At 39.7% G+C, this 24178-nt stretch overlaps 1 protein-coding gene across 4 annotated transcripts in view; it reads right to left on the bottom strand.

Moving 5' to 3' along the window:
• The window catches only part of pde4ca (phosphodiesterase 4C, cAMP-specific a), a 42911-nt gene that overhangs the window by 5092 nt on the left and 13641 nt on the right, over nucleotides 1-24178 (bottom strand). For 3 of the 4 annotated variants that reach the window (XM_069706035.1, XM_069706032.1, XM_069706033.1), the window contains exons 2-10: nucleotides 7778-7969; nucleotides 6850-6894; nucleotides 4972-5008; nucleotides 4176-4249; nucleotides 4027-4079; nucleotides 3058-3170; nucleotides 673-766; nucleotides 296-468; nucleotides 82-180 (exon numbers count right to left, since the gene is read on the bottom strand). In XM_069706035.1, coding sequence (XP_069562136.1) covers nucleotides 82-180; nucleotides 296-468; nucleotides 673-766; nucleotides 3058-3170; nucleotides 4027-4079; nucleotides 4176-4249; nucleotides 4972-5008; nucleotides 6850-6894; nucleotides 7778-7969 — 880 coding nt within the window. The remainder of the gene's footprint in view (nucleotides 1-81; nucleotides 181-295; nucleotides 469-672; nucleotides 767-3057; nucleotides 3171-4026; nucleotides 4080-4175; nucleotides 4250-4971; nucleotides 5009-6849; nucleotides 6895-7777; nucleotides 7970-24178) is intronic. The other variant, XM_069706034.1, reaches the window with a different exon arrangement.

The raw sequence follows: 24178 nt of genomic DNA, 5'->3' as shown, positions 1-24178 counted from the left end.
ATTCATTGATTCCCTTTACTGTACCAAATGTTTGAGGTTATACAGCACAAGGGCCATACTCCGTTTGTTGTGATGTGTTACCTGGAAGATGGTGTACATGGTGACCGTCAGTGGGCGATTTCCAGAATACTCCGACACCTTAAAGATGTCAATACCCCATCTGTTTACGTCGTCAAGCTCCTGCCAGGGAAGAAACACAGATAAATACATTCAACAATATATAATACGTGGGGGAACATATAGAATCAGCAGCAGGAAAATGACAAATGAACAAGTATTGGACTAGCCCTCGTACCTTGGCTAGGAGTCCCTCCTGGCTAGCGTTGACCCCGAAGCGAGGGATGGTAGAGGGGGCGAGGCTGGGGCTTTGGGTGGCCTTCTTCACACCACTGATCTGGGACATGGGCCGCTTCTTCTTATCTTTCTCCTTGGTAGGGGGGGACATGATGTCCATGTCATGTTGCTTCTCTGTCAGATAAAGTCAAACAAACGGTTAGCACTGCAGTCTCTCAGTGATCACATTAGAAATGCAGCACTTTAACAATAACTTTCCATTGCATCCTGCTGATATGCTGTAATGTGTTTGTATTGTTAATAAATTACTTTCCTGTTATTTACAAATAGGCCTATGTTTATGTATAGCAGTGTATTGTACAAAGAGGAGGTATTTACCTAAAAAGGTGCTCGAGATGAACTCAGACACTTGGTTCCCTGAACGGCTGGTTTCTGACAGCTGGGTGAGCTCACGGTTCAGCATCCTCTTGAACTAAGGACAAACACATGTCAGCATCAGTGAGCTTGATCAAACACACTCTTTGTTAAACTGTAGACAGACAAGGTCAAATCGACTCGGTGACCAATCCCCCCCCTTCCAAGAAATACAAACATTTATTCTAAATACACCTACAACTTCTATGTTATTGTATGCATTGTATTATGGTTTTGAGACATCGTACATGCTGGATATCATGTGATGTGAGGTGTACAGAATCACTGTTTTGATCAGACAAAGTTGAAAGGGATTTTGTGATGTGGTACCGACACAAACAGAAACAACTCTTCTTTGCTGTGAGACAAAAGAGATCAGCTGTCACTGAATATGCAGATGTAAGATGTCCATTGTCTCAGAGAAAGTCCATGGCCACCTCTAAACTCTCAGCTGTTCACGTCTGCACATTCACTACACAAGCAACATGTGAGAGTCGTGCAGCCCCTGTCCCCTTCCACCCAGTTCATCACTCGCCTCTCCTTACCTGAATGAACGTCCACGACACAGAGATTAAACAGTTCACTTCTGGCATTTCAGCGCGAAGTCAAGCATGGGTGCAAAAAATAAAACTGAGAGAGAGCTGGGCTTTCTAGTTGTCTTCCTACACTGCTTGTTCGGCAGAGCAACAGACAGCCGGAGACACTTTGTACTCCTATACTGCTTGCCTGAGCAAAATCCACTGCAAACAGACAGTCCGCTGGTGAGTGCTGCGAAAGCTTTGATCAGTGCGTGTTGAAGAGAAAAACTGCTCAGAGGTCCATGGAAGAGGATGGATGCATAGCTGTGGGAATGCTGCGGGATGCGAGGATGCAAGGCAGAGCAGCCACACTCCCTCGCTCCCCCTGACTCTCCCTCATTCACTCAGTTACTGCCTGCTTACTATGTGTGTAAACACAGGGAGAACGAGGAACTCCATTCTCCTCCTCCTTGCAAAAATGCCTAAGAATAGCAGCCAATCGTGCGGCTGCTGCAGCAGAGGTTGGAGACAGAGGGCCATCATTGGCCAGGAGGTACACAATGTAGGCAGGGCAGCCTGTCAGAGGCGGAGGTTGTGAGACACACCATGTGCACCAAGTTTGAAGAAGATATGAAGGAAAGGCTTTGAATGGATGGGGAGGGGGGGGTTCATTCATGTAGCCAAAAATAAAAAAAAGTACTCCATGAACCACAAAAATGGGAGTACATCCACCATTATGATGACCAGATGAACAGAAGATAAGAACATATTTTGACACAGAAATATGCTCAAAGCACGCTGTCTTAGCATTGTGAAAACAAGATGTTACTGTGGTAGAACAAGCCAACACTGAATGAAAAATACTTTGACCGCTGATTACCGTTGGACAATTTGGTGACAAAAAAAATGTGCTAATCTTCTCAAGTTTGCTTAGTCAAACTTTGTTTTGTTGAATTACAGTTTAAACATGTTTTACATATTAAAAAGCATTTTTGCATACATGGAGGAAGAGCGAATCGGGGGGGATGCCATGTCATCCTCAGCTCCCACTACTCATTCACATTTTTCTGCACATTACTGGGGTGAAAGGTGTGTTTGTGTGTCAAGTCTCTTCTTGCATGCATGGAACCATAGGGATCATTCAAGGAATCAGCCTCCTCCATCTGCTGACGCATGGGAGGTTTGATTCATACTTTCCTTATGGCTTCTCTGTATTATTGAGCTTTCAGTTTGCAGCTTGCAGGCTAACTGCATTTACAGTACGTCACTCACAATCCTCGGGTTTAGTGTCCCACATGGAAATACCCTTTCTAATTTGAGCAGGAAACAGCTGCGAGCTGCCAAAGATTACCAACCATTAATGAAAAACCGATGAAAATTATTAACATGTATGACATCTGGAGCAGTAGTTGCAGTGATATGAGAGAGAACAACAGTGAAAGAAAGATTTGTGTAGATATTATTTTTACAATCAAGTGATAAAAACTGAACTGTGATATTTCATCTTTTGGAATGACAATAAAACTATGCTTTTATAATATTCAAGGTAATCTACTGTACTGTCTTCATAGAGTTTGAATCTGACTACTTTATAAAGGGCAACATGACTAATAAAATCCTTCAGGGGGGTGAATCACAGTAAAGATTAGAGTGAGTGTACTGCACTGCAACCTTGCACTGAACCTAGCTGGATTAAATGTTAGCCTGAGCAGTGTGGGAGTCTGTATCTACCTTTCATTCTGTGACAGGTGTGTACGTTCAGTGTGTCCAACCACTGTGTGTAACTGTCCAGACTGTTGGGGCATTATCTCTGTCTATGATGTTAAAGTACCTTGTTGGAAGCCATTTCGCTGACAGAGTGCCGAGTTTTCAGCGTCTCTAGTTGTTCCAGACACCAGTCGAGCTCATCCAGAGTCTCTATGGCCAGCTGCTGGTGAGGCTCCTCTGCACCAGATAAACACAGCAAGGCATTATTGGATGGATTCAACATTTAGAGAACATTCAAATATTTTCAAAAGTCAACAAGATTGTTAAACTGGAAATTAAAGTAGGACCTAAACCCCTTTTTCTCTCTGTTTGAGAAAAGATGGTTACAAATAAATGTTAGATTTAATCAGCAGTGGAATGTAAATAAATACCCAAATACTATACTTGAGTACATTTTGAGGTTCTTTAATTGAGTAGGTTCTTTTTATGCCACTTCATACAGAACATTTTACATTTTTGGGAGCTAAATATTGTATTTTTACTGCTCTACATTTTTTGACATTTCCAGTTAATATTTACAATACTTATATATATGATAAGACTATATATGACATATAGTTTATAAAATATGAAGTACTGTAAAGCAGTATATCAAACTTTTTAATCTCTGCTGACAAATAAATGCACCAGTAATAGTAATATAATATAGAAATTGTTGTCTGTAACAGGGGACATTATTCTGCCCTGAGTACTTTTACTTTTTTGATACTTTACATTTTACTGATACTTATATATTTTGACTTAAGTACAAATTTTAATGCAAGATTGTGACTTGTAGAAGGGGTTCTTAAACACTCTATTTGTTTTTCTTTTGGTAGATGAGTGGAATACTTCCCCACCACTGGATTTCATGAACTGATGGTGAATGACCTTCATTTACCAATTAAACACTGTGACATTTTATCAGTAACCTAGATTTCACAATTCCCAACTTTAATCATGATAATGTCCGTGATGTCTCTATGTTTTTCTGACCGATGTTGATTATGGGATTATTGATTGGTAAACAGCCATGTCTAATACCAGTGCTGACCTGCGAGGCTCGTCTTGCACATGGATGGTGGGTTGCTGCCTGAGGATCTCATTCTGCAGAAGAGAGACCATGCAAAGTCAGCAGGTTGAAGACATACGATGTGTGGTAAGATTGATAAAGTAGCCGAGGACATTTTTTTAAAAGCCTACTTGCTGGCTGGGCGATCTTGCTGGCCGGTTATGACGGCGAAGTTACTTCGAACTGTCCTCAGGCTGGCGAGGACCTACAGGACAGGAACAAAATGTAACGTACATAGCATTTGTGATGCATTTGTGATCTAATGAAAAAGCAGAGATGGTATGTAAATCATAACCTTAAATACTTGTTCATGTCTTAACTCGATTCATCTTGAACCAGATCAAGTGCTTCTCAAGATGAGTTGTTGAGGAGCATTTGATACCCCGGCTTTCATCCTCCTAGCTGACGTGCTAGGCAGAGGCATTCGTCTCTCCCCTTCTGATGTTTTGAAAGCATCACTGACGCTCCTCTATGTCATGTCTGTCACTCCATCTGTAGCCAAACACTGACTCAGCATGCAGAGAAAGCCCACCGAGTATCAGATGTCCAGACCTGATCCATGTCAGAGCCTTATCAGTCGGCATGCAAATTTTAAACAGCATGATCCAGCAGTATTGGATTCGCCACTTCTCTCAGTGTGTAAAGTGAGCACAAGTGTGACGCACATCCCACGCAAGAGCCAGGCAACACCAGCGGGATGCCTGAGCCTGTCGCAGGGCCAACATAATGCTGAGGGGCTGTTCCGGTGGAGCAGTAAGGCCCAGTCTCATACCATCTGGACTTTATCTATTATGTTTTTTTTTAAATTCCTGCTCTGTAGCTAACAAGTGAACGTCATTTTTTATTTGACGATCTGCCAAATTTTCAAATAGCTGAAAAAATAAAACAGCGTCTCAGGGTTGGCTGGACAGATTTCAGAGGACTTACCTGTGCAAACGGTGTGACTATCATGTCTTCTGTATGTCTGCAAATCAGAGGAAAACACACAGGAGAAAAAAGTATGAAAAACAGGAAACACTGACCAGAGGACCAATCTGTAAGTTCTTAAATTTTAACAATTCATCGGCATTAAATAAAAAGGCTAAAACAGCTTTGTTAAGCAAATAAGTAGTAACCAAACTGTACCTTAGTCTGAGGTATTACTTCTGGTTTGTCAACAAATCTAATTGTCTGTGCCGCTAGGCAGCTAAATGATATACAATCCTGTTCCAAAACAGTTGGAATGATGTAAAAAAAGTACATAAAAACAGAATGTGATGATTTGAAAATCATGTAAATCCATATGTAACTGAAAATAGACTGAATGTTGAAACTGAGAAATGTCATTGATGGCAGCAACATGTTTCCCAGGGAGGCAGAGTCTCTCAGCAGTAAAGATGGGGAGGGGTTCACCACTCTGTGATAGACTGTGGGAAAATAGTGCAACAATTTAAGAATAATGTTCCTCAACGTAAAACTGGAAAGAATTTGGGGATTGCATCATCTACAGTACATAATATGAAAAGATTCAGAGGATCCAGAGAAATTTCTGTATACAAGAGAAAAGGTCAACAACCAATATTGGATAGCTGTGATCTTCGGGCCTTCAGGCGGCGCTGCATTAAAACCGGACACGAATCTGTAGTGGAAATCATCGCATGGGCTAAGGAACATTCAGAAAACCATTGTCTGTTAACATAGTTCACCGCTGCATCCACAAATGCTGGTTGAAATTCTACCATGCAAAAAAGAAACCATATAAAAACATGATCCAAAAACATCACACTTTCTCTGAATCTGAGCTCAAATTAGGATGGACTGAGGCAAAGTATAAAACTGTCAAGCTGTCTGACGAACCAAAATTTATTTTCTTTTTTTTAAAATCATGGACGGGACAATCAAGCTTGCAATCAAAGTACAGTTCAAGTGCCAGCATCTGTATGGGGGTGCGTTAGCGCAGATGGCATCTGAGATGGCATCATTAATGCTGAATGATATATACAGGTTTTGGAGCAACATATGCTGCCATCCAGACATCTTTTTAGGGAGGCCTTGCTTATGTCCGTAAAACAATGCCAAACCTCATTCTGCATGGCTCTTTAGCAGAAGACTCCGGGTGCTAAACTGACCTGCCTGCAGTCCAGACCTGTCACCCATTCAAAACATTTGGCACATCATGAAACGAAAAATACGTCAAGAGATCCTGAACCAAACAACTTTTTTGAGACCTGCTGCTCGCATCAAATTCAAAATAAGCATACATTCTTTATAAAACAACATATTTTTTTTTTGTTTAAACTTGTATATGTTTTCTTTGGTCTATTTGCAGTTAAATATGGGTTTACATAATTTGCAAATCATCACAATCTGTTGTCACATTCACATTCTACACAACGTTCCAACTTTTTTGGAAACAAGGTTGTAATGACTTTACATTTACCTGTCCGATATCCTCTTTCATCTTTCAAAAAAAAAAAAAAATATAACATGCAGTGCATAAAGTAAGGTTGGTGAGGAAACAGACTGGGGGAGGTGGAAGGGTGGGTGACACAATATGAGCTGTTAAATACTCACAAGTAAATAAAAACACATGGTGTTATTATACTTGGTTTTCTCTCTAATTAAGAGACACATGCAAAAACAAAACTAAACAGAACTGGGTGTTTTAGAGGTCTAAGAGGGGTCACAGGTGAGGTGTTTGGTATTTAGTCATGTCTGTCAGGAGAGAGGTGGGAAATGACCATCTAGTGGGAATGCAGCAGAAGGTTTTAGGGGACAGTTTCTGTCATTTTTTTTTTCTTTTTTGCTTAATCATGTTCTTCTCACCGAGATGACAACCAGTTGACTTCCCAGTGCTTCAAGCTTTCTTCCCTTTAAAAACAGACAGGCAAGAGTCGATGAGGAGACCTGTGACTACTTACATTACAAACTTAAAAAGGGGGTTCAGACAGTGTGATGTGGGTCGTCTGTGTCGAGTTTGGGGACACAATTGCAACACAAAATTAAACAGACAAAATAATCCGTTCTGTTCTAGAACTGTTTGCAATCCCAGTGGAGCAGATTTGCGAGACAAGTATTTTGTGATGGAAACAACTGACTAGTTTTGTTGGGTTTTTAAAACACAGCATGTTCTAAAACTGCCTTTGACCTTTTTCTCAAGGCAGCTCCTCCTTATCATTCTTTATGTGCTGTCCAGAGCAGCTTTGAAACATCGGCACCTAAACTGAAGGGCTATTTGGCTTCAGAAGTCTCTTTTGGAATGAAAGAAAATTACAAAAATACTAGTTTGTAATTTGAAAATAAAGTCTGTTTGCTGCAACTTGTGAAGGAGTCAACCCTTAAACAAATGCACCATACTAATCCTTCAATGTGGAAACCTCTCAGCACAATATAGACAGACAAGAAGACACAAATATAAACAGAAACATATTCAACAAACAGAAAATGTGTATGATTCTACAGTGGTATTTCAGCATTTGGACATGAAGCACAGCACAGGAAACTAAACTATCGTAACACTGTGAAGGTTCTGAGGTTGGATGTTTTTTTTTTATGTTGATACAGACACATCACAACATGTAATTTTGAAAACAAACAAAGTAAATCAGGTTAGACAGGAAACACATTTTGCTTACAACCCATGCTTTCTATGACACAATATCTAAAATTAAATACAATTTTATTGTTTTATTGTTTTGTGCAACTCCCTATACGAAGAGAGAAAGTACCAACAGTATGTGCTTAAGGAACTTACAGGTCACTGGCTGTAGAGGAGTTTCTAGAAGGACCTTTGGGTGAAAGGTCAAAGTCAGAGTCAGAGCGGTAGAGGAAGGACTCCCGCCGCTGGCTGTGAGGGAAGTTGGCCTGTAGGACCAGACCAGAGCCAGGGCTGGCCTGGGCGTCCAGGGGGCTGCGTCCCACTGACAATCCATTCTCCACATCAAAACTAAGAAGACAGAAAAGGCCAGAAGGTTCTTTACCATTACATGACACAAGACACATTTTATGAATTTAAAAAACAGATGTAAGTCGCAGCATGGAAAGGAAATGACTCTTTATACAAGAGTTGCTTTTGTTAAATGTATCAATGCTATAACTTTCCATTTAAATAATAATGACTGTGAACATACAGTATCTCCCACAGACTCTCTGATAAGCGCATGCATGTGAGCAACAAGAATCATGTTGTCCTGTGTGAATCTGCCTGGGTGTATCAAACAAATACACTTCATCACCTTGTGACTGTTTATAGCATCACACAGGAACAACTGAAAAACATCTGTCAACAGTGTTATTAGAATTACACTGAAGGACTGGCAGAGGCACTGTTGTGTCCTCTCAAGCAAATTAGTCTCAGTGACTGCTGCATGCAATATGAATGTAACAGTAATACAAATAAATGGATCAATGAGAAGTAATCAATAGGCTACAGATTTCAGTCAGTGACAAAAATGTTTCTCCCGAAGCCACAGACCGTCCAATTAATGTGTGAACGAAACAAGAGAGAGGTTCCAGTCTCTGTTTCTGTTTAAAGGAGTCGAGACTCGTGCTCCTTCAGAAACAATGTAAGGGACTAAAGGACTAAAAAATACAATCTTCCATATCTAAAAGTATCACAAGCTTTCATCACTGGGTGCTGTATTCATCCCTTGAACAGGAAACAGTGTAATATAGAGGGAAGTGTAACCATTATAAATCCGTAAAGATCACAATAAGAGCTAAAAGTTACAAATTTAGAAGGGTGACAAAAAGGGTACAACATTGTGAAATATGTGGGAATATAGATATCACAAATATATCCCAGGAAGGGAGCTGAAATCAGCACCACAGTTCAATTTGTACAACAGAAAATACAACAGAATTAGACTGAGACCAAAATGAAGAGGCGTTGAGAGACAGACACAGATAATGGCTCCGAATTCTGATGGCTGCATGTGAATTATGTTCCAGCTGTAGGTGACCGATGATTGAGATAACTGACCCACAGAGCCATTAAATGTTATAAAAAACAAAGAGCAGAGAATAGTAAAAATCTCTCCATCTGCTGCCTCTGTAGATTTTAAGTAAATCAATGAAAACGGAGATTGTCAGACATCCTGTTTGTACAGACTTGAACTGGACAGTCAAGCAATCATCACCCTGTAAACAAAAAGAACGTGGACTAAATGATGTGCTCTTCATTAAAGGTGTGAAGTCTGTGTGAATAATGTGCAATGTGAGGAACAAGTGCGCGCGCACGTGTGTGTGTGTGTGTGTGTGTGTGTGTGTGTGTGTGTGTGTGTGTGTGTGTGTGTGTGTGTGTGTGTGTGTGTGTGTGTGTGTGTGTGTGAACATGCAGAGGAGGTCTGTGCGGTAAAGGACTGCAGGTATAAAATTAGCATCAGAGTATTGACGTGAGGACATGTGAGTGTTAGTCTAAAAATAGTCCGGCATTCAGATGAGGAGGAGTTCCTCCTGATCAAACACGATCCGACTACAGATGAAAACACCCAATGACGGCACCTTTTCACAGTCTGAACATGTTTCTGCCTTGACCCACATCTCGACTTTCTCAGAGCCCCTCTGCTGATAGCAAAGCCTGAGAGACTCTGTCAGACTTCAGCAACATGTCTCCCTTTCTAAACAGTCTGAAGAACTCCAGAGGAGAAATCTACACTTTAGTGTAGTATGGAGAACGCGGAGGATTTTGGCTCAGGCGGATGCTGAAACACGCACTTGATCTTTTTCAAATAAACACAGAAGGAGAACTGATATCCAAAAAAATAAATCTCCGAAACCAAAGACAAGACAATACCCTAACAATGAAATAAATAATAAAACACAACATCAGAACATCATTACAGTTAGAGTACTGAATAACACAGCAGTAAATGCACTGTGCAGACGTGTAAGGTCTTTCTTTACAAGATACCTATTATCTGATTTGATTAAGACAATGCAACAGAACACATGTTAATGATATTTTGACTTGAGCACAGGAGTGTAATGAATGACATTAACAAGCTCCCTGCACAAAGGACAGCCAGGCATGATGGGGATGTCATCGGATTTGCAGGAATTTGGTCATAAAACAACTATTGGACAAACAAAAATCAGCAACTGATAAAGCTGCTATAAGGAAAGTGAAGAAATTACAACAATTATTACACATTTTTTGGGGGTGGACATGGAGTTCCTTCATGACTTTGCAGAGTCATTTTGGGATTGTTACAATTCAAAGGATGCTACATTTCTCTCAAAAACTACGATGCAACTTGTAAAATTTTATGTTGGAAATATTTGAGTTCTCTCTTTATAAAAATGTTCTGAATTTAAAGCACAATGGGCTCAAAGTGACAAAACAAATTCTTCCGCCACAAATGTGACGTAGCTTTACAAAACAGTACCTTCAGCAGAGCTTCTATTAAGGACATTTATTGTATGGAAATTGCTGGATTTTGCAAATTTGATTGGTTGAATATGCATTAGTTATTGTGATTGCAAGATCGGGATTTCCAGTGTGACTGATGGTTATACCAAATGTCATCGAAAATCATTCAATAGTTTTTGCAACATAAGATATCTCAATCAAACCCGAAAATGTCAGCTATATGGGGGCGGCGGATTACCAAAGATAGTTATAGTTTCATCTAAAGGGACCATGAATGTCAAACTTTTGCACCCATTATATTTGCACCCTTATAGTTACTGTGATATTTCAGTCTGAACCAAAGCGGTGGACCAACATCACCATTCCTAGAGCTTTGCTGCTGTTAAAAAAAAAAAATGCTGCTTTAAAGTCATTAATATGACCATTTGAATGCAGTGAAATATCCAGGCTGACAGCAGATATGCATTGATGGCAGTATGCAAGAATCCCATTCATTCCTCTCATCTCGCTCTTTCCTCCAGCCCCCCCCCCCCCCCCCCACACACACACACCTCACCCACCACTCACCCAGCTACCCTCCTAGGATGCTGCATGAGTTCAAGACTTTGGTGTGTTACTGGCTGTTATGTAACCTCCATTCATGTGACAGATTCAGACACGCCCACTGCACCATACAGTAGAGAGGAAGTGAGGACAGTGGGGTTAAAGGAGGGTGGAGAGAGAAGTAAGGCAGCGGTGAACAGGCAAAGAGGGAGTGACAAAAATTTCACAGAGGAAGAAAGTGCAGCCTGTTCTCAGGCATATCACTGGAGCTTGAGGCTGGAGTTTAGTGGAGTTCAAAATTGCCAAACGTGAATTTGATAGCGTGCATCAAGGATATCACGATTTTGACAGAAACATTTGGGATTTATATGGTGTGAATAAAGTCAACAATGTGCCACAGTAGTGCAGTGTTACACACGTGCATGTATGTGTATTTTCATCTGTGAGCACACACATCATCCCTGCCCAGCCAGAACCAGAACACAGGTAGCTCCGAGCTTCACCCCTCTCCCCACTCTTCCTCTTTCCTGTTTACTCCATATCGCATTCTGTCGTCACTAATGATGCTGCTGCTGCAACCAGTAGCTGTTCCCACGTGCTCTGACAATAAATCCATTTCTATTTTTGTTTTTGCACCGCGCGCTTCTGTCTAAATTTAGCCTCATCCGTGCCTCCCAGCGGAATAGATCGAAAGTGGCAACGATGCAGCTAAAAATAGTGTCAGGTAGGATACAGCGTGCTCCCCTCTCTGCTTCCTCCGCATCACAGAGCAGCAGATTCTTCCATCCATTCATGAATATTTATGGGGACGTTTCTATTTGAGGCCGATGCCGAGCTAAAATTAGATCACAGATCAAAATATCGCCTACGTTTTTCCCTTGCCACTATTTCACTTCCAGTTCTCTTCTCTTTATCTCTCACTCAGCTGTTGTGAGTTCAGCGTGGGGAAGTGAGCACATAATCCTGGCTCACTCACGACACCAGACTGTTTATTGTGTACCAATGCACCCACAGACACAATACTATAGTATTTTTTTTCATACCAATCAATATGCCTCGCATGATTTCCAATAGTACAAATCACAACGTTCTTCCTGAAATGAAGAAAAAGAACCTCCATTCACACAGAATTATAAAAGCCAGGAGATGCTGTTGCCATGGTAACAACTGATGGGGATCCAAATAAACAATTAATTCAAACAATAATTCCAAAAAAAACACAGCGTCTGTCTGTGATAGAGAAGTGTTGATACCATTTTAAGCTCTTTTTTTGTATTGCTGTTGGTGTTATGTTCCATGTGTAATAAAACACCTCCACAGATTTAACAGTCTGTCTAATGAATGTTTTTTACAAGTACATTTCTAGTGGTAGAATTTATTTTTTTTTCCATTGTTTAGATTCATTCAGAAAAAATTTATAACCTGTTTATAGTTTTTAGTTTCTAATGACGTCAAAGGGAACCGAGTGTGAAACCAGACTCTTACATAACGTTTTTTTTAAACTTCCATTGTGCCTGATCCTTAAGCATACAATTTACAACATGTGTACTAAATATGTCAACTGACACATTTTGTGTGTCTAAGAGGTCAAAGGTCAGCGTTCAGGCTTAGTGTGCACGCTGTCCGGACCGGAAGCGCCCATAGAAGCTCCGTGGCTGTTTGGATGGTTGGTTTTAAAATGACTCCATTGTCTTCGTGTCTTTCACATGCCAACCAGTCGCACCCACCCACCACTTCTGTGCTTGCCTCACACCCTCCCTCGCCCCTGTGTCTCCATTTCTCAGCCACAAGCAACAAAACCAGAAAGAACATGGTGGGATTTTTTTTTTTTTTTTTTAATAATCCTGCTCCGTGGGAGAGTGTTGTTTAATAATACACCAGATAAACTTCTTAGTGAATGATGGTTGATGTGAACAATTGGTGCTGCCTGGAGAATTGAATTTAATCTAGTCAGTCACTCTGTGGTCAGTGTCCCTCTACTGGGCTTTGAGGAAACTACAGGAATTGGCCAATGTGGATATCCCAAAATGCAAAACCTGAAATATACTGTAAAGCCTATTCGGCTGGTGGACATAACAAAAATATTCTGCACAACTTAAAAAAAAAAAAAAAAGTTATTGTCTTCTCTAAAACATTTTTATCATTATATATCGTTGTGCTTGTTCAGACAAAAGGACTGTTTTGCAGGTATCACCTTGGGGTATATGCACTTTTTTGACAGTTTTATGAATTTCTTTGTTTAATAAAAGTAATTGTTGGACAAAAACTTTCACTAATTTTGTTATTTTCTACAATGAGACTTTTAAAAATGATATTTAAGCAACCAAATTGTGTAGAAAGATGGAAATGTTGACCTAAAAAGAGTCAAAAGTTTAAAACATTGAATCATTGTGAAGCAGTAAGACAGACAAAAAGTAAAAGGTAAAGAAATCTACTGTAAAAGTTAACAAGCAAGTTGAAACACTACTTCGGGATTGGATATAGTTAGACAGATCCATCCTCATCTGACATCTGCTTTTGCACACTGGGCTTCATTCAAATCTGCTTCAAAGGCGGCCACACATGTACACACACAAGCAAACACACACACACACACACACACACACACACACACACACACACACACACACACACACACACACACACACACACACACACACACACACACACACACACACACACAACTACTTACTTAAAGCTGGAGCCTACGTTCCTGGGAATAGCAAAGACTTAAAAAAAAAAAAAAAAAAAAAAAAAAAAAAAAAATAAAGAGAAGTGTTACGGTGTTTGTTATTTAAGTGGCTGGCTGGTAAGAAGTGTGATTGATGGTAACCTGTCAGTGGCCCTGATACTTGACACCCCGCCTGCGTCACCGCCTGTCATGGCAACGTCAATCCCATCTGGGGAGCATTAAAATACAGGAGCTATGGGGCAGAGGGAGAGAGAGCCATAGAGCAAGAGCAAGATAGGCCTGTAAACCAGGGCAAGCTGTCATCTGAACCTTCATTCATCATTCCCAGGCCTTTGCGTGACACAGCCAGAGGTAGAATTAGTGACACCAGAGCCAACTCAGCTCAGCCATTTTTTCAAAAGACATTTAAACGAAGGTGGAGAGCATTACATGTAAGACAGATGTCATCTTAGTGACGCCTTGAACGATTTGAAAATTATTTCTATTACGTGACGATGAGTGAAACAAAAGAAGTAAAAGGGTGAAAGATAAACTTTTTATCTTCTTCTGTTGTGTTTAAGCATTATAATCAAGGCTGCATATATGATACATGAAAGATGTTCTGAACCAAACAAAGATTAGAATTGGCTTTATTGAGAACACAAAGTTCACACCAGCAGCTGAGAGTCCACACCCTGTAGCTCAACACTCAGAACAATGTAAAGAATGAACGGAGGAGGTAAATCTGACGACATCAGAAATCCACGGTGAGGAATTATTACATTGGACAGGAGTCACCCTGTGTTTTGGGAGAAATGTTGTGATGTTGTTTTTGTTCTGATAATGCTGTGGCCCTTCACACAGAGGCAGGACCACCCTGCTTGTTTGTCTTGCCCCCCCCCGTCTCTTTTCCTGTGACATCATATTATTGTATTTGGCCGCGCAGCAACCATATGCAGGTGGTATGTGTTTATGTGTAGACATTATACCTACAATAGTTCACAACTGCCTTATCCCCATCCCACACCGTATAAAATTCTCTTCGGCTGTAAATCCATTGCCTCAGGAACCTGGCAGCTTGCAGTCAATGATTCAACAACGAATTCGGCATCATAACAGAGAGTGTTTGAAGATAATGTGAGGAGATCTGTCCAACAGTTGAAGTTGAACCAGAAGTGACCCTTTCAACAGGATATTAATTCTAAACACACGAGCAAATCCACCGAAGAATGGCTCAAAAAGAAAAAAAGCACAGATTTCAGTCCCATTGAAATTTTGTGGAGGGACTTGAAACAGACAGTACAAAAAGAAAACCCTCAAACATCTTGCAACTGAAGGAATTTTGCATGGAAGAGTAGTCAAATATGTCAGCAAACTGATTTCAGAGACTGATGACAATTATGCAACACCTACAGGAAGGTTTTATTCTGATGACGGGAACAACATTAGCTTCTGAGGCCAAAGGTGTACTTTCTTTTTCTACAAGAATATTACGTCTTAATATTTGTTCGATGAATGATTACAAAATCGAGTTTCTCTTGTGATGTTCAAAAATGTCCTTTGTCTGTTGGCACCGTTTCAAAAAGGATCAAATGTTTAACATGTTTAAAATATGAAACTACGGGTACATAAGAGTTACCTTAGCTTAGCATTAAAAATGGAAACAAACAAAACCTGTAGTGTTAAAACAACAATTTGCTGTTTAATGGGAGGCTATGTGCCAGAGTAATTATTGGCTAATAATAGAAGTTCTTTAGTGAAGTTTAGAGGTGCTAGGAGGCCGATTTTATAACCTTTAAACAAAGCATAGCGAGCTTTTCATCTAACTTGTAGCAAAAAAAGCAAGGACGTATATTTCCCAAAATAATTAACTGTTATATTAAGGATTTCAGCAGTACAACTTTTGCAGAAATAAAAATGAAAACAATCAATTTAGCTCCCAGCCCTCACTGTTTCTGTGCCTGTGTTCGTACCTGACTTATTATCCTAAAAACATGAAGGAAACATCAAACCCTGCATACAGTCACTGTGGGCTATACATGCTGTCGATTCCTCTCCAAGCATTCAACACAAACAATAACCTTTCTGTTATTGTATCACCTCACGGCCAACAAAAACAGAACCAGTAAATCAGTCTCTTAGTGTCTAAATGAAAGCTAAGTATACACATGATGCAACTGCAAACAAATGTATAGCCATTGTTCAGAATCAGGCAGTGAAAACAGGTTTTAAAAGAAAAGGACCTGATGTATCTGACACAACAGAAAGGCAGGAACACAGAACCACTTCACTGACCTTTTTATACAGCAAATGAATGGAATTATGAGATTAAGTTTGTATAGAGCCAGTGATGTGAAAAAGACTGCATTGTTTCTTCTGTTGACACAGACATAGGATGATGAAAACCTATCATTTCCTCTATGAAGTAAGAGTTAGCTAGTTTAAGGGACATAATGATTTTATTTCATAAAATAAGATGTAATGTTTTTTTTAAATTAAATATAGTATTGATTTATATTAGTTTGTATTTGTTTTCTTTCAAAACTAGCAGCTGTTCTGTCAATTAAAATGTGTGTGGTCACAGTTGTACTGTACAGTTTCTCTTAAACTCAGAGCAGCAAAAGCAAGTGACAGAAAAAAAAGTCTTAACTGTATATGTGTGTGTGTGTGTGTGTGTGTGTGTGTGTGTGTGTGTGTGTGTGTGTGTGTGTGTGTGTGTGTGTGTGTGTGTGTGTGTGTGTGTGTGTGTGTGTGTGTGTGTGTGTGTGTGTGTGTGTGTGTGTGTGTATGAAGCTACTATTATATGTATATGTACTCTTAAACTCTCCATGTTCCCCCTGCTACGGCTGTAATTACCATCCCAGAATACAGCCCTCTTCCTCAGGTCTTTCTTTTGAGAAACAATACAACGCCGTCATGACGCCTGTACTTCTGGGTGCTGACCCCAGATACAATTTACAGTGCGAAGTGGCTGCCTAGGATACTCGCTGACAATCATCAATCAATTGCTACAATATAAGCACTGGGGAGGAACAGTATCACGAACAGGAAGATGATCCGATCAGCTCCAGGGGATTATGGATCAATCAGTGGCAGAAAGCGAGAAGAAAAATGGATTTGTCCATGTTTTTCCTCTCTTTTCTAAAAATCTACAGTTCGTTTTTTAAATACAAAACCTGCTGCAACAATGCCAACATTTTCAGTGTGCTGAATTTGTTGAGAAATTCTTGCATTTTTTTGCCTTTTCTAAGAAATTGGACTTGGATGACTAATCTTACAGAGCAAATGCATTCCTTCGGTTCAAACACTGCTGTTTGTCTTTCCCTAAGTGAATTTTAAAACTGCAGAATAATGTGTGGATAGTTTAGGATATCCTTCATGTTGTACATACTGCACTCTTTTACTCTGTAGAGCATTGTTTAGACTGCAAGTGAACAGTGGGTCAGAGGTATACAATACACTATATCCTAAATAAATGTGCCAATGCATGGAAAAAAATCCTCCATGTGTGCAATTACACAATTGTTTAAAAGACAACAGAGTGACCACCGTGGTGGTGGTGGTGGGTTAGACACCAGAGGAGATTTAGAGTAAGCCACAGGAGAGTCTTCATCTATCTATAAACACACACACGTTCACACTAAGGACTCCAGTCTGTGTTATCCTCTAGGATCACATAGCGCACGATAGAAAACAGTGAAGTGAAAGCTGAGGAATTGGAGGGAAAAGGAAATGAGTGGTGGGTCTGAAGGTAAGAAGAGGCATGAAGAGAGCAAGCGAGGGGGGGAGGAGAGAAAAGGTTCAGAAAGGTTCAAGCAGCAGGTCTATAAAAACGCTGTAACATGATCAGGTATTCAGGTATTATTAGTCAAGGGTCCTGAAGAGAGAGTAGACCAGAGAAACATCAGACATCATGTGGGGAAAAGAGACACATAATGACACTTGTTAAGGATTCTGGACCCTTAAATTAACTCAATATATAGAGCATAAATTAAGTGAGTCATAAGTAAACTTTTTACAGTTTCAATACGGATAATATTTAGATACTTCTTTGTTCTCAAAGTAATCTTATATGACTTTTTCTTTTAATACCAATAATTAATTGGCATAGAATCGTCGGCAACATTTAGGCACTGCCACTGGGGAGGGATTAAAAAAAAAAAAAAAAAAAAAGCAGTTTTTTTTCCATAGTTACTTTCACTTCTTTTTAATGTGTATGTTAGTTTTGATTCTTCTAACAAACAGCTGTGAAGCAGGTTCTACTTGAATGTTTAAAAAAAAAAAACAATTTGGGACAGGGCTTTCATCAGGGTCATTTACAGACTGTGTAAAAACACAAGAGTACACTCTCCATGATGCCCGATGGCAAGACGATACAACTTTTAGTATCTCCCCACTCTCTCTGACGATGTAAAACCTTGCCCTTGGATGTAAGATTCTGACACTGTAAATTCAGACAGGTTCTTTTTACTTCCCAATGAAGTTCATATCACCTGAAACACTAATGGAGCTTCACGGTAGTTCAGGCAGGAACAGATACAGTTAACCCTCGTGTTGTCCTTGGGTCAAAATGACCCGCAGCTGTGTTCAACCAAGTTCTATTTTATTTCTATATTTTCATATTTTTGGGGGTCATTGGTGACAAGGATGCTGTGAGGGTTTCTTTAAACCAAAAAAATCCCCCAAAAATATAAAAATATAGAAATAAAATAGAACTTGGTTGAACACAGCTGCGGGTCATTTTGACCCAAGGACAACACGAGGGTTAAGTCATGATCCCCCTTTTGTTCAATCATTCACAACTTTAGTTTGTTCCACCCAGTTAACGCCTGCTCTCCGCATCGCTCCACAATGACCTATTACAGATCTGCAACTTTTTTTTAAGGTGGACGGAAACTGTTGGCATGCCTACCTGAGTGTTTCCTCAGTGTCTACAGTTACAGTGCTGAGTAACATTTTGAAAAAATCTGAGACAGCATCAGGGCAAAACTAAAAGAATCAGGTTATTCAAATTGTTTTGAAAAACCCTGAATTTTCCTCATGCTGGCAGCTATTATGACGGAACAAAAACAAACTTTTTGAACTTTAAATGTGGATTTAAATTTACATATTACACAAAGTTTTATCGAATTTTCTTTTTACAAAGATGTTACCCAACAAGTACTAAAGTGATGTGAACACAAATTCAGTCAACTGAAATATGTAATATCTAAAATGTAACTAAAGTAATGCTTATTCTCTGTATTAAAAAAAGATGAAAAACCCATTGTAATGAAGGGTGGACATACAGCCCACGTTTTGCTTCTTGACCCTGTCACAAGACAAAAGCCTTAACTTTTCTACCTTTGCATAGCACACAGAGTTGCACAAATCCACACAAGCACACCAATGCGCAGTCCATCTGTCAAAAAGTGATTCCTGTGTGGTCATGTCTGGGAAGCTCATCACTGGACAGTAACGTTGTGGGATTTTGGGGGGAGTATTCAAACTATAAAATGTATCACACTGCAAACCCTCAGACACGCTGAACATCACGAACCAACCCAACACCATAGATTGTATTTGAGTGCGTTCATGTCCACAGGTAAAAACCAAACATCACGGCCCATGTATGTGCAGTATCTGTGTGTGTGTGTGTGTGTGTGTGTGTGTGTGTGTGTGTGTGTGTGTGTGTGTGTGTGTGTGTGTGTGTGTGTGTGTGTGTGTGTGTGTGTGTGTGTGTGTGTGTGTGTGTGTGTGTGTGTGTGTGTGTCTGTGTGAAGCCAGCAACCCAACACCAGTGGACATGTTCCCCCTGTCTGTGAGCTGGATAAATAAAGTTCCATCACGCTCCCTGTGGCCCAGACCTTCATTAGAAGCCACTGATGGTTTTTTTAACAAATGCTTTGGAAACACTTTTAGACACATTTATTACAACAAAATGCCTTTTGGCTGAGACGCCTGCTCTGCTTTGCCAAGATGAGTGAGAGTTACGCTCTGTGGAGGGCACGGGATGACTTAATCATTTCTGCAAACAAGTACTTGGAGAACAAGAGCTTGGATATATTTATCATGACTGCACTGCAAATTTAGATAGTAGTTGACCTCTGGCACAAGTGTTGGGTACCTATCGCGCAGACAAAAGTTTAAGTGTTAAAATTATTTGTAACAAGAGAGAAAATAAAAGGACTTGACAGGAGTTGGAGTCCGAAGCATCCAAGTGGGTCCAACATTCACACTTGGAGATTTTGATCAATTATTCAGATGAAGATTTCTCTTTTCCCCTCCTCCCCTCCCAGGTTGAACTGACAGGAGAGAGTATTGGCTTGCTAAAAAATGTACTTTTAAAACTCAACTTTACCTCACTCACATGCAAACGGCCAAGACTGTCAGCTTTGTAAGACTCCTAATTCATATTAAATTGCTCTGTGCATAAATCACTTGCTCACTCAGAAACACCCAACAAGGGCCACACTTGTATTTGCTGTCAGTGGTTTATTTAGAAATAATCTTTAAGAGTTTTCCATCTCTTTCCTCACTGTCATAAGTGCATAATGCTCCGTGTCATTGCCGCTTCATTCTGAACTTGGCCAGCGGCAGACAGCGTTGAGGGAAATTAGATCAATAGCCTGTGGAGACATCGCAGGCTGTAAATGGTTTGGATAGCAGAGGAGAAAAGTAAAATGCCTCAAACTAATGGAGCATTTAATTTTTATTTAATTGAATTTTCAATCTGACATCCAGAAACAGTTTCTGTGATTTGTTGTGAAGCAAATAACAGCAATTTTAAACTAAGAGTTCTAATACACACTGATGTTTATTTAACAGGTAAAAAAATATAATACAAGCTGGGGTTGATTTGATTGAGATTAGTTTTGCAGGTATTGTATTTGTTGAACAATTGAAAATTTGACCTTATGGGGTGTGTGTGTGTGTGTGTGTGTGTGGGGGGGGGGGGGGCTAGATGAAAAGGGAAGGAATCCCCAAAGTTAACACACAGCAAATTGCCACTTGAGGAAATGGTCAAGGGATCTCCAGTCATTAGGGTTCATTCACGGAGGACCATGCACGTCAAACTGTACAAAATGTGAAGGCAATCCAATCAATAGGAAAGTGGTGTACTGACTTGCCAATCAACATCGCCATTCCTAAAAGAATTCCGCCACTGTCACCACTTTTTTCAGGCCAAGAAGTTTGGGACTTACTGATACAGAGTATTGATAGAAGTACTTAAGAATAATGGAGTATTTCTACCATACTCTACAATGCAATGATAGCTGGCATAATATGTGCAATCATTTTGAGGCCCACCTCACTATAGCTTGGCTGGTACGACTCGCTGGGGAGTAAAGTCCACACCATTTCACTGCGCAGTGAAGTTAATGAAAGACATAGGGCAGACTGCTGGTCCAAATATCAGTGGTGAAGCTGAAGACCAAAATGTCCTGCAACAGGCTGTTAACAAGATATTTTCAAAACGTAAAGCTCATACATGGGATCCAGCAAGATCCTGTTTCATCAAACAGTCATTAAGAACAATGTACTACAAAGTTGGTCGATGACGTTTCTCACATTAGCACGCTCCTTGCACTCTTCATTGTTGTTGGCTCTTTAGATATCTTACAAAATTCCTTGTGCTACAAAAACAGTTTCACACAACTTATCTAGACAAGTTAACAGCAGAACTTGCAATGTGCTCTACTTTTGTTATCCCTTATCTTAAAGTATCTACAATCTGTTGACAATTCTCTTTTTCCACCTACCCGCTCAGCCAACACGAGGTAAACATAATGTTGCTGTAAAATGGCCCTCGGTGCTTTGAACTGGAGAATTTTTATGAGTACAGATGCACGAATAACGCACCCGATACCCAATCATGGGATTGGTGCATTCCTATCCAAGATCATGGGGCTTTAAGCTGGCAAATATAGTTAGATTAAATGTGTCTTCCAGGCTGCTTTCATAGCCTAAAGGCAATTTCATGTTCATACAATTTAAATCAAAGGATAAATACATCAAAGCCAAAAAGCTGCTATCATCACAGAGATTTAAAGGAAATATATCTGTCTTCTTTTCGGAAAAACAGGTGTTACCTTTACGGGCAAGAGAGAAACCAATAACCACCACTGGGCAAAATAAACTGTCACCACTCATCCTGAAATTAAAGTAGTATGGCATGCATTGAGAGGGGATGCATTCAACACATCAGCACTTTTAGCTGTTGTGATTACAGGCACGTAAAGTCATGCACAATCTTGGCACACATGCATCTGAAGTAGAAGGCCTACTTTTATCTGTCTGTTGTCTTCTGCAGTTAACTGAGATAATTGACCTTTAAATCAAGCACAGACAGCACCTGAGACACTCTATATTTGGTCTTTGTTGTCAAAAGTTGCAGATTTATATTATTTCTTCCCATACAGGTTAATCTTTTCAGCTTATCTCATGCCTACGTGAGAATGCACTCATGCGTGAGTACATTTTATAGAGAAATAGAGCTCTGGTTGACATGTTGGAGGGCCTACACTGGCTCTCTGTATGTCATTTTATACACAGAAATGTGCTCTACTTTATTTAGATCAGCAGATGCCTTGGACAGGGAGAAAACAAAAAAGTAAGAAGGTAAAAATAAGGTACAAAAAAGAAAGGTTATATACTTAAAATGGATATGCTTAAAAGGAGTGTCTCCTTGTTGACTATGTGATATTAATAGATTCCCAAAACGAGCATTGATAATCTCTACCCTCCTTACACTACTTATCACTGGTCTTTGAGAGAATAAAATGGTGGTAGAGACTCACATGGCTCATCCAAAGTCTGCTCTTCTATCAGCATCACTGGTGTAGTTCGGGAGATCAGTAAATCAACCAAATAAAACTCCCTGCCCAGTCTGTGACTCCTCTTCCTGGGCACACGAAAGATCTTCTTCAACAAAGACCACAGGTCATAAAGTTGTGATGAAGCGGGCAGATCATTCACGGACTGCTTTTTAGCTCCACAGGAGGAAGTGATCTGAGCACTAGGATAGTGAGTAATTGTCTGACATTTATATACTTAAGCATCACCATTTAAAATTTTGGCTACGGAGGAGATTTCACTTGTTTAAGAGCAGAAGTTAATTACATTTCTTGGCATGGGTCTTGAGAGGCATTAAATTGAAAGGACAACTGCCCTTTAAAATCGCCAGTGCTCACAAATGTTCTGAATTACATCTGATAAACAAAGATCCCGTCTGAGAAACAAGGCACAGAAGACGATAATGTAAACAGGACTTTATCTCAGAGTCCTCCCTCAGAGCCTCCCTGCTGGCACTGAGGATTATGTGTGAAGCTGCAAAACTCATGCAGGACTTTTCCTGTGAGAATATTTGTGTAAAGGACAGCAGCATTAAAGCCACATCTCAGGCCCATATACTTAATTGAGAAAAAAAAAATCCTGTTTATTATGCAGTGAACAAAATGGATTTCTTATAATGTGCAGGATGTATGCACAGCACCAAAGTCACACGCATGCTTTATTTGTCTCGTATGTGTGAATGACTCCTCACATATCATGAGAGATTATGAAGGAAAACGTTCAAAAGATGCTGTCATAGACTGGATAGAAATTACAAAGGCAAAAATCTGTAAATTAATTAAACCACCATGAAAAATCAATCTCTCTGAAATCACTGTTAACTGACTTATCCACAACAAAAGTAGCCCCATCGATGAAATTGAAAGTCAATAAAAAAAATGTTTTAAAACAAAAACATTTTAAAAGGTGCTTTTTAAGTGAATAACAAAAAACAACTACATGCTTAGCTTTAAAACTCTTTACCTTACTTAGATTCAAATATGTTATGTAGCTAGTTTATAAAATGTCAAGTGCAAGCACTGTATCTCAGGTAATTTTATCTCCAACACATTTAAAAATACAGTTCGACTTCTGTACAGCTTGTTCCCATATTTCCCTGAGCTACATAAAATGACAAAAAGTTGATTCGGCTACCTGAAGGTGTTTTTTTTTTTTTTTAACCCTCACATAATTCTAAATTCAAACAATCCAAAAGCCATGACTTTCATATCGTTCCCTTATGTGACCTGTTAACAGCTGCAACATGTCTTTAGCGTGAAAATTAATTTAGTGTGTTTTGAGAATTAATAATAAAAAAAAGAAATCTCCCCTGGAACAGTGTCCACTCTGACAAAACAGGAGACTACACCTGTGGTCAAAAGGAAATATGATTAAAAAAAAAAAGTATTTTGGGAAATGCTGATATGGACCAAAACAACTGATAAGGACAAAATCATGTTTTTGTAAATATTGCAGCTGATACAAGACATGCTCACATTCTTTAAACTCAGTAGAGAACGTCCGGTATACTGCAGCATGCTGTAGGATATTCATTTTTCTGTTACAACTAACAGAATATAAACATCCATCACGGATGCTCTGCAAGGGATTGTATATATTAGGTATTTGAAGTTAAAGCTATTTCCTGAAAAGAAATCAACTTTGACCTCAGTAAGAGCCCCCCCCCCCCCCCCCAACTTCATACAACACACTGTAAATCTGTGCAGTGACACATGCACATGGGCATTTTAATGTGT

This window comes from Brachyistius frenatus, unplaced genomic scaffold (genome assembly GCF_029030835.1).
Source record: "Brachyistius frenatus isolate BFR_SWC_R1_liver_20210118 unplaced genomic scaffold, ASM2903083v1 Contig_61, whole genome shotgun sequence".
Classification (NCBI taxonomy): Eukaryota; Metazoa; Chordata; class Actinopteri; family Embiotocidae; genus Brachyistius; species Brachyistius frenatus.
The sequence above is the reverse complement of the archived record's forward strand: the minus strand, read 5'-3'. Positions and strand labels throughout refer to the sequence as shown.